General features: G+C 42.4%; 1 protein-coding gene across 1 annotated transcript; it reads left to right on the top strand.

Moving 5' to 3' along the window:
• The first annotated feature begins 4487 nt into the window (after nt 1-4487).
• On the top strand, nt 4488-10513 carry LOC137256610 (tubulin alpha-1 chain-like). The gene is made up of 3 exons (XM_067794491.1): nt 4488-4794; nt 8812-9034; nt 9248-10513. The coding sequence occupies exons 1-3, from the start codon at nt 4792-4794 to the stop codon at nt 10372-10374; spliced, it is 1353 nt and encodes a 450-aa protein (XP_067650592.1). The 5' UTR covers nt 4488-4791; the 3' UTR covers nt 10375-10513.
• Nucleotides 10514-11764: the final 1251 nt, after the last annotated feature.

Here is an 11764-nt window from a genome sequence, read left to right as displayed (position 1 = left end):
ACCACAGTCAAAGTCTGTGAGAGAGCTGCCTGATTTTTATGAAGAGGTTCCACCAGTTATCCTGAAGAAAGATGTTTCATCCTGTCCAAAGACACCAGGCTATCATGCTTCTACAGTTGTGAAACTTGATGACTTCATGCATCAAGAAAATGAGTAAGTGAATTTAATTTCTTCCAGAAAAAAATCCTCAATTATGTTTCAATTATCGTAAGAGTCTTCAACCTTCTAATGATGTAGATATTGTATAAATACTCACTTACACTGATCTACTGATAGTAGATACAAGTAGGAGAAAAGTTGCTTCCTTTTTAACATGTCACTATAAAGTCTGTGACATTGATCAAACTTTCACCTTTACATACTGTTCATCCAAACACCACTGAAGAGTTCAAGAAAGGGAATTTTGTTGTTCACAAGACAGAAAGGGTTTATTCTGCAATTCCAATGGATCATGCTCATGAACAAAATAATGCAAGCATAAAAGGTGCTGCACCTGCACATGAAATAGCTGTTTCACTGGGTCCAAGGAAATCACTGTCTCACTCTCTTCCACAGTTTCACAGGATGTGATACTGTATCTTCCTTCAGTGGATGTGGTAAAAAGAAAGCTTGACAAGTCTGGTTTCATTTAGAGGAAGCAACTGAAGCATTTGAATTTCTGTCCAAGCATCCTGATCAAGTTACAGATTCTTTGATCAGCACACTTGAACGTTTCACAATATTGATGTATGATAGAACCAGTGACCATGTAAATCTGAATGAAGCAAGAAAGTACATGTTCTCTTCGAAAGGTAGAGCAATAGAAAATATACCTCCAACATCTGCAGCTTTCAAAGAACATCTTAAGAGAGCAATTTATCAGGGAGCATATATATGGGGACAGTCAACCATCCGTTGTCCTGATCTACCTGATCCATCCATATGGGGTTGGCAACGCAATGCATCGAACATGAGGGAGCCCTTATGGTCAACAATACCAGATGTGTCAAAGACCTGTCAAGAACTGTTGAAGTGTCGATGCACCAAAGCATGTTGTGGGAGATGCAAGTGCCTCGAGGCTGCCCTAAAGTGCACTGCACTGTGTCTTTGTGGTGGAGACTGTGCCCAATAATGTGGTCATATGTTGCTCTGAGTAGGTAGCGAAAAAATCCCAGACGAGCATTATTCATGGAAATCTGGATTAGATTTCCTCCTGATATCAAGGAAAATGGTATTATATTCAGGTTTTCAATGTTCCGATATATATGGAATGCTACGGGCAACATACATGTATCTGCCAAATTCCAAGCATACTGTTAGAAAATTGTGGCATTTACATTTACTAAATCGTTGACGGTGTGATTTTGAGTGAAAAATGGTGGCAATTTCGAATATTCAATGCCTCCCGCTCTGTGTATTATCTTTATAGTACAAACTGCCAAATCCCATGCATATCGTATGAAAAATGTGGAATTTACATTGAATCTAAGTCTCTCACAGTGTAATTCTGAATGGAAAATGGCGGCCATGTTGAAAAATGGCGGCCTTCTTGAAATTTCAAAGTCTCCCTTTCTGTATATTATCTTTACAATACAAACATTATAACTGCCAAATTCCATGCATAGTGTAGGAAAATTGTGGAATTTATATTGAATCAAAGGCTCTGACGGTGTACTTTTGAGTAAGAAAGGCAGCCATCTTGAAAAGTGGCGGCCATCTTGAATTTTCAATGCCTTTCCATCTGCGTATTATTTTTATAGTGCAAGCATCATATGTGGCCTAATTCGTGCATACTGTATGAAAATTGTGGAATTTACATTGAATCTAAGTGTCTGATGGTGTAGTTCTGAATGGAAAATGGCGGCCATCTTGAAAAATGGCGGCCATCTTAAATTTTCAATGCCTCCCTATCTGTATCTTATTTTTGTAGTATAAGCAACATATCTGCCAATTTTCATGCTTGTAACATGAAAATGCATAATTATACCACTATCCGCTGGACTATAATGTTTTCAGAGCACAAATCTCGCTGAAATCATAATCATCTCGCGAGACTTCGTAGCATTACGGGGAACCTAACTACAGCATACACAACAATCTCCATTGAAACGACCTACTGATTATAGATGATAGTTGTTCTGCATTTACTGAAGAAATACTTATTCTCAAGTAAAAAATCTCATTGCACTCCTGCGTGTGAAACATTTTCTGCCCGAAATATGTTCAGTCTTACTGCATGACACACTGTTTAAAGAAATATGTTTAAATAGTGCTTTCAAAGCAATGTTTTACTAAAAAGGACTCATGCCCTAGCATTACCACGAACTTGCTATATGTACATAATGTGGAAGTGACCTTATTAGGTAACATTTCCCTGACCGGTTTTGTCGCTACTGTGCGATACTTTCTCCCGGTCGTCCACGGACTACGAGTGACATTCCACAGGTAAGTGTGACGGTGAGTCATCTACTCAAATATACCTACCTGTATCCAGGTATCAGCTCCCTCCCATTGCTCAAGTCCAGGCCTCGAGTGTGCTCTTTGAAACACAAACGGGAATACTAACTTGATGAAACTGAGCTGCATAGAAAGAAGTCTGTCGTAACGCTTGTCATTGCGTTATGCAATAGCAAATGTTGCTAGGTTATGCACTGGACTAGAGGTGTTCAGATTTTAATACAGCGTTATGTTGTGATCTAGGTTTTGTTTTGTCGGAATAGTTTACTTGCTAATATCAGTATTATTTTGTTTTATGTTATTTATGGTTGTTTGGGAGGAACTGTTTTTCTTTGTTCTCTTTTAGGTCATTGTTATTATCAGTTGGTGTAGGTTTTGTAGGATTGGGACGAAAAGGGGACGGACAACACAAGATGGTCGTTCTGTCTTAGTCGAAGGTGAAGTACGAGGCGACTATCGGATCGGGTGATCGGACGCTGACTTGGTTGACACATGTCATTGTTTCCCAACTGAGCAGATCGACGCTCATGCTGTTGACCAGTGGATTCTCTGGTCCAGACTCGATTATGTACAGACAGCCACAATAGCTGGAACATTGGTGAGTTAAACAACAAACAAACACTGTGATCACCAGTCAGTCACAACACTCCAGTGTTCAACAGCATAAGCATCCTTCCACACAAGTCGTACACGATAACAGGTCATCAGTCAACCAACTCGATCGGGCCCTTTGCGACAAGCATGGGTTGACCTGTATGTTCCCGGATATGTGGTCAGAATCCCTATAAATTTCGTGACACGTTGTTAATATGGGTGCATGCATGCGTACATGCGTGCGTGCGTGCGTGCGTGCGTGCGTGTGTGCGTGCGTGGTTGAATTAGTGGGAGAGTGAATAAGTGAGTGGATGTATCCTTCTCCTGGGTTTGACGAGACTCAGTCAAGAGTCCATTGACTCATCAACGTCTCAAAATACATACAACATGGATGATATCTGTAACGGAGTGTCGTGGACATAGAGGTAGACCTGGCTGCAATCGAGACGCCACCTAATCTCCTCAAGACTCTATTCTTTGTTGCACCAAGATAGAATGTAGATACAACATTCTTTTCATCTGGCAATACCTCCGGGACGTATCAAGTCAGTAAATGTAGTGTTTAAGAGACTTTACAATTGTAGCTAGGACAGAATAATGTGCTGGAAATTTAATAGCTAACGATAATGAATAAAAGGCAGTTGAAGGCCTTTGATCATCCTCGGTGCACTCTGTACACCTATTACCTCCACGCTACCCTCAAACCGCCGCCGCCACCACCCCGCCCACCCCCTCCATTACTCTCGCTCTGTGGTCATTAGAGGTGTGGAGGACAGGGGAAGGGGGGGGGGATGTTGGGTAAATAAATATCATACGTTTCGACCGTTATGGGGTAAATGTTCATTACATATAGCGGTTGGTCCAGTAGTCTTCTTTACGGATAAGTAGGGATACTTAGCCTGCGTTGATTAAAACAGGTGACAAGGGTTCAGGTTACATGTGCCCCTTCAAACAAAGTTAAGGTACCCTCCCGATCAAATTTACGAAAGATCTCCTGTGTATACAGTTTTACAACATGAGGACTCCGGAGAAGCGTCACTAGGACAAGCCAACACTCAACCGACTCACCATTCTTTTATGTCGAGTATATTGACTGTGCATCATCTTCACTATGTAGGCTATATTGATTGCGTATGCTCCGCTGAAAACATGCCATTTTAATGATGCGCCCTTTTCTATGTAAACTGTCACGAACATTGATAAAATCAATATTTGAAAGGACCCTTCTTTAAAGTTATTAATGATTCACGTGAAATTCATATTAAAATATATCTGTTGCAACTGAACCATGAGACGAGGAGACCGATGTAATGAGACAATGTGTTCATACTTCAGTATGTCATACAAGGTAAGTAAGTAAAGGATGGACATTTGATCTATGTCCCTGCAGTCGTTATACGTTAATCTAGGTAAAACGATCTTAGCGGGAACGACTTAATGACTAAACGTGTTAATTTTATAAACGTGAACATTTTTCAAACAGCTTGCATTATTGGCTCCTTACTAGTTACCGAATTATAATTTTGAAAGCCCCAAAGCAGCAGTTCGGAACACCTTCATCGACTGTGTCAACACCGCTGTGTCTTCAACGACGGTAGGTGTGCCTCTCTGAGTATAAATACCGCGCATCTCTCCCGCCACCGTCAGATCAACCTCGCTCTCACCACAGATCCATTACTGTCTGCGTGAGTCGCCTGGACTGTTCGTCCCAATAAACAACGTTACCTCCATCTCAACATCTCCAGCCCAGTATAATTCAACATGGTAAGTACTAGCCATACCTATCTAACGTTTAAAACCGTATTTCACAAACACCATCATTTCCCAATTTCTCATATTTGTCGTCTGCTCTTTCATCTGTCGTCTGCTTGACCCACTTTATAATGCTTTAGCCAACAGGATATTGATTGGTTTGAAACTGGATTGCAGAGAGCACGTATAAGTGCTGTTGATTTGCTGTTTTGATATTGTAGAAAATATAATTATTTAATCAGTGCAAAATATGTTTAGCATATGACCTACGTCATTACTGGAAGAAGAGAACTTGTGTAGCCTGTATTGATCGGAACGCGCAGAAACGAGTAATTCTCCCGAGGAGGAAATAACTGGTGTAAATAATTTTAAGAGATTGTTCGTTTGAGATGAACATTAAATGTCGATGAGACTGTAATCCACAACATATGCATGAATCATCTCTGCCTAGTTGTAGACCTGAGGCCATGAAGGTCACTCGTTCCACTCCTGTGGCTCAAATGAGATTTCTGTCTTGCGTGGTCTTCCTAGCAAATTTCACATCCATCCAGTGAAAAAAGACCAGTAATATTTCAGGTAGCGGTCAAGATCAGTAACGACAACTATATGGAAAACTAACAGTCACACTGAGATTGTCATGGTTTTCTTCATCCTCTGTAAGATACTTATCTCATAATGGAATGCTCGATGTCGACATCTGTCGTCGGTATTGGGTTGTATGGGGAAAGTTGTATTGCTGATCAGTGACTCATGCTGTATGACTACTGATCTCGTGAAGCTGGATAGCTCAATTATATACACATATAGATATATATATATATATATGCTGGTTATATATACTTATCTCAGGTCGCTGTACAGCTGGAATATTGCTAAGTGTGGCATTAGCAAACGATAAAATAAAAGCATATGTTCAGGATACAGGTCTGCTATGAACTGGTCACATGGTAAATATGTGATACCTTCAGTTGTATAGGGAATGTTTGAAATGACATCATTTATTTTTGTGAACTGTTTGAAGTTTATACTTTACTTTCATCTTCCTTGTTACAAACGTCCACCACATGTATTTGAAATTGCCTTAGAAAATATTCACGTTTCAGCAGATGTGACGGTTGTGTATACTGAGGTGTTTTCCTAAACCGCAGCTGCCAAGCCCCTTGTTGAATGTTTACTGACGACATTCCACAAATGCTACTGTTCTCCCTCTGGCGTTGTCCAGCCGTGACGGCCGCAGATCTCATCTCATGACATGATTTCACGGTGTACTGCAAACCACTCTCTATGAAGATATGCACAGACAATTGTAGACCTTCTATATGACCGGAACAAATTCCACACACAAAGGCCTCTCTTATTTCTCGCTGTCGTGTGTTAGTTTTAGGATTGACAAGGGCGCATCATCTTGAAGACTTGTCCTCAGATGATGTTGATGCTCAGACGTTCTTGACAAACACTTCCCCAAAATATTTCAGGCTTTTAAAGATATGGTGTTGCTCTGGCGATTATGATGCCACAAGAGCTCTTTGTGAGAGGTTGCTCAATCTGTCTAAACGCCCTACCTTAAATGAGTAACATTTTATTGATGTTAATAATATTGTGCAATGTATGTATACATAGACTCACACCATAACTACATGACATTTTCAAAAACTTATATAACTATATCTTCTCAACGTCAGTTATTCCTTGCAGAGCAACAGCTTTTCTTTTGTTTACAATGCTGTTCCCAGCCGCCAGCTCCTGCAGAACTAACCTACCTTGTTCCATTATTATGAATTTCAAATAAATATGATTCTGTATTGTTTAGAATGTAATGTTCCCAGGGCTAACGTCCGCCCATGCGTAACCAATTCGTACCGCCCCCAGGCAGGTGATGTCCTCCAGCCAATCACGTTTGACAAGTTTCAGTACAAACCATACAGCGTCCTATATTAATGATGTAGTTAGTCATAGACCTGTCACGCACCCTGAAACACTCGGTGCACTGGACCAGAACTGTCCCCATCTTTTCTACAGCGCTTGTAAAACCGGGGTCGCTGTACCTAAGCTAAGCATCATAGCCACTCACTGTAACTGTCGTGCGAGTCTGTGTACATGCAAGAGACCGACCTTAGGGAGAGAAGTTTTGTCAGGTTTACCCTTCTTCAATTGTCACATAAACCCAGAAGTAATTTCGTTGGGATGTCGGGGACAAAGAATATACTAATTATGGCGAAGTCTAGACTAACAGCCAGTCTCTGAAATGAACACATTTTACAGATAAAACAGTTCATAAAAAATAAATTTAAATAATTGAAAGAAGCCCTGAAACTCTCCTGAAACTGTGGAATTCTAGACTTGCCATAATTTAGCGAGTTTAGTTCTACGCCGCACTCAGCAATATTCCAGCCATATGGCGTTATGTAAATACTCGAGTCTGGACCGGACAATCCAGTGATCAACAGCAGGAGCATCGATCTGCCCAACCGATGACATGTGTCAACCAAGCAAGCGAGCTTGACCACCCGGTCCCGTTAATCGAATCTTACGACAAGCATAGTCGCCTTTTATGGCAAGTTAAGGTTGCTGAAGACCTATTCTACCCCGGTTCTTCACGGGTCGCCACATATTCTGGACTTTCTTGGATACCTTTGTTTCAGTCTAGACTTGTGGCTCAGACACGGTTAGACTGCATCCGTCTATATGAAGCAACGTGTATGTGTAATGTCATCAGGGCGGGGTTAGTGTTTACACACGACCTACAGATACGATCAAATGTCAGTCATTGGCCATTACACCCAGTGACATTTAAACTTACACATCTCATTGGGCTTGCTACCAAATTTAGACACAACAGCGTTACATATGCATGTGTAGTATTTTCACGTTGTTCTGTACAAATGTTCCACCACTCCTTGCTATTTGCAGATCAGGTGAACGAGTGGTGACAACAGAAGCGCCCGTTACGACTGTCACCTGACAATCTCCCAGAGATCTACTTCTAAATAAAACTTAACAAATTATTATCCCAACCTAAACGACTGAAATGTTCTTGGCGGGGATAGATTGTCAGACAAAACATTCCATTCAAGGATATGGCCTCATATTGTAACGGCGGGCTTAGATTGTGAATAAGCAGAAGTATTTCGGAACCGTGATCACATAAACTCAGCAAATAAACACTTGACAATTATTGAATTGAATCCCACAGCGGAAGTAAGGTATGCATTAGATGTGAAAATGCATTAATAGCTTACTGCTATCATCCCCGTAACAATTAAGGGGATGAAATATGGATTACGATATCGTTTTATTGGGAGATTAGTGCATGACGTTCCCCTAAAGCGAACTTGACACTAATATTGTAGAATTTCTCACATTGCCCGAACCGCATGGCTTTCCCAACTGACTGGTCATCCCTGCAATGCTACAGCCAGAAGTGAAACAAGTCTAGAATTCCACATGTTTAGGATCTCCCATTTCACCGGGGCTCCCTTCAATTTAAATGGGTTTATTTGTTAAAGTCAGTATTATATATATTCAGAGACTAAGAGTTATCATATTGTGGGAAAAACTTCACCGCCTTTGACATAATTATATGTGTACTGTGTGGTGACCCAACCAGACAATTACACTAAGTTGTGAATCATCGCGACCATAAGAAATATGTTGCGCGGGGCTTCGCTATCATCCGCTAAATTCCCAGATCGATAATACTATTTTTATCTGAGTATCTGACAAAGTTGGCATTTCAGTCTGACAATACATGTGTGGTTTACCCAGCAATGTTTGTGTGAAAATATTTGATCATTTGCGCTCAGTTGTTTCGAAACGGACTACTGCACATCTCACTGTCGTCGTGGTTACGAGTTAATGTAATATGCATTATAAATGTCCCATTGCAACGTAGAAAAAGGATCGAAGTAAAATTTGAATATTCAATATGAACGCACTGTAGGATTTCGATCTTGAATGAGACATGAGAAACTATTTCATTCTAGGATGGATTTTTGGTTTCTTGTTTAATGTGTCTATTTATGTTTCCAGAGGGAATGTATCTCTGTCCACGTCGGCCAGGCCGGAGTCCAGATGGGCAATGCATGCTGGGAGTTGTATTGTCTGGAGCACGGCATCCAGCCTGATGGTCAGATGCCCTCTGACAAAACCCTCGGGGGAGGTGACGACTCCTTCAACACCTTCTTCAGCGAGACAGGAGCAGGGAAACACGTCCCCAGGGCCGTCTTCGTCGACCTTGAACCCACTGTTGTCGGTAAGAGCATTGACAGTTGTGTAGATTTAACCTCATCATGATTTTGTTAGAAGGAAATCCCTCAGGATTTGTTTTCATGGTTCTTTTCTGTTCAAGAGGGCAGTAAGGTAGCGTTCACTCGTCACGCCGTAGGCCCGAGTGCCCCCGGCCGTGATCTTACTGGAATGTTGCTAAATCGGCGTAAAACCGTATTCACTCTTTTTTGCTCAACAGATGAGGTCCGGTCCGGCACCTACCGCCAGCTGTTCCATCCCGAGCAGCTGATCACCGGCAAGGAGGACGCCGCCAACAACTACGCTCGCGGCCACTACACCGTGGGCAAGGAGCTGATTGATTCTGTATTGGACAGAATCAGGAAGCTTGCTGACCAGTGTTCTGGACTCCAGGGCTTCCTCATCTTCCACAGCTTTGGTGGCGGAACTGGCTCCGGCTTTAGTTCACTGCTGATGGAGCGTCTGAGCGTTGATTACGGAAAGAAGTCCAAACTGGAATTTTCTATCTACCCAGCTCCTCAGATCTCGACTGCCGTCGTGGAGCCCTACAACTCTATCCTGACTACCCACACCACCCTAGAACACTCCGACTGCGCCTTCATGGTCGACAACGAGGCTATCTACGACATCTGCCGCCGCAACCTCGACATTGAACGTCCAACATACACCAATCTGAACCGTCTGATTGGCCAGATTGTCAGCTCCATCACTGCCTCTCTCCGATTTGATGGTGCCCTGAACGTGGATCTGACCGAGTTCCAGACCAACTTGGTGCCCTACCCACGTATTCATTTCCCTCTGGCTACCTATGCACCAGTCATCTCTGCGGAGAAGGCCTACCATGAACAGCTGTCTGTAGCTGAAATTACCAACGCGTGTTTTGAGCCCGCTAACCAGATGGTTAAATGCGATCCCCGACACGGCAAGTACATGGCCTGCTGTCTGCTTTTCCGAGGAGATGTCGTCCCGAAGGACGTCAACGCTGCCATCGCCACCATCAAGACCAAGAGAACCATCCAGTTCGTCGACTGGTGTCCCACCGGTTTCAAGGTGGGCATCAACTATCAGCCACCAACTGTTGTTCCCGGTGGTGACCTGGCCAAGGTCCAGAGAGCTGTCTGCATGTTGAGCAACACCACCGCCATCGCCGAGGCTTGGGCTCGTCTTGACCACAAGTTTGACCTGATGTACGCCAAACGAGCCTTCGTCCACTGGTACGTGGGTGAGGGTATGGAGGAGGGAGAGTTCTCCGAGGCCCGTGAAGACTTGGCAGCTCTGGAGAAGGACTACGAAGAGGTTGGTGTCGACTCCAAAGACGCAGAGGAGGATGAGGGTGACGAGTACTAACACCGCCGTCATGTGATAAATGTCATTCAATTACCACAAGCCTTTCAAACCCTTTCTTGGCATGTCTTAGAAACACTAACGAACTTCCAGTAAGAAACTAAGTGAGAATCATTCCAACATAAATAGAAATCGTTTCTAACTCTGTTGTTTGTTGTTACTACTATTTAACAACGTATATTGAGTAGTGGTTTCAGAAGAATATGCGCACGTGATAAATGCAAGGGTGTACACCGCTTCACATCTACATGTGGAAATACATGAGTGTGCAAGAAGTTTCGCACGTTCCCAAGGACAATGCCTGCAACAGTTTCTGACGTGTTATAAATCCACGTTAGAAACGTAAATGCTTTCATCGAATTCAGTAGTGTGGGTCAGCTAATCCGCTGTCAGCTGTGTCACTTATAATAATGATAATGGCCAGCTTGTTACTTATCAGGCAATATTTGCTCGAACCACTGTATCATTACAATCACCACCATCACAATCTGTGAGAAGAAACCACGATCATAGCGGAAGGAACAACGAACATATATACTGAACAGCAAAAGAAACGCAACTGTTTCTTTATCATGTTTTTGAAATAGAAAACATAATCATATGAACGCTTACTTTTATGAGGTTTCATTTTTTCGAAACATGCGTTTCTTTTGCTGTTCAGTATATTAAGAAATAGTATAAGAAATATATCCAAAGAGCACGCTATGGTGTCTCACTGTGCTTACACACCTTATAGTGTCCCACAACTCCTTGTGTTTCTTACTCGAGAACAGTTAGCAATACAGAACATTAGGGAATTGTATTTTATAGAGGCGAGACAGGGGAGCATGGGTGCAGCAGGAAACGCGATGGAAAGGAAGGGGATAATAAAGAGGAAGTAACGGGGAGGGGAGGGGAGGAGAAAGACTGGACTGGACGACGAACGGGGAGGAGGAGGGGTGACGGTATACGTCGAGCGTGTGGTGGTGTTGGTGTTGGTGGTGGTGGTGCAAGTAGAACACAAAGTTGATGACAGTGAGATTTTGACACTTTCAATGTGGGTCTTTTTTAATCTTTGTGGGTCATTATGTTGTTAGTCAGGAACCCTCCTTATCAGAGTATTTGATTTATGTGATTTCGCATAGACATTGGATACATTCTCAAAACTAGCAAATGTATGCTAGATTATGAACAGGTGACCTTAGAACTGTAACACAAAGGCCACTAATGCATGCGATCGATATTGTTCAGAATACAAGAACCAATGACACGAAGCCAGACTCCGTGAAACCGAGAACTCATGTGATATAGTGGCAGATGTAAGAGATTTTACGTGAGCATGAAGACGATCTTCACATAATTGTCCCATCTTGTAATATCATGTAAAAGTAAATTTACAGTTCCAAATGTGAGT

This window comes from Haliotis asinina, chromosome 11 (assembly GCF_037392515.1).
Source record: "Haliotis asinina isolate JCU_RB_2024 chromosome 11, JCU_Hal_asi_v2, whole genome shotgun sequence".
Lineage (NCBI taxonomy): Eukaryota > Metazoa > Mollusca > Gastropoda > Lepetellida > Haliotidae > Haliotis > Haliotis asinina.
The sequence above is the reverse complement of the archived record's forward strand: the minus strand, read 5'-3'. Positions and strand labels throughout refer to the sequence as shown.

What these genes read in the sequence shown, in the direction of transcription:
- LOC137256610 (XM_067794491.1), top strand. An exon ending in CCTTGAACCCACTGTTGTCG is followed by an intron (nt 9,035 to 9,247) that starts GTAAGAGCATTG and finishes TTTGCTCAACAG; the next exon opens with ATGAGGTCCGGTCCGGCACC.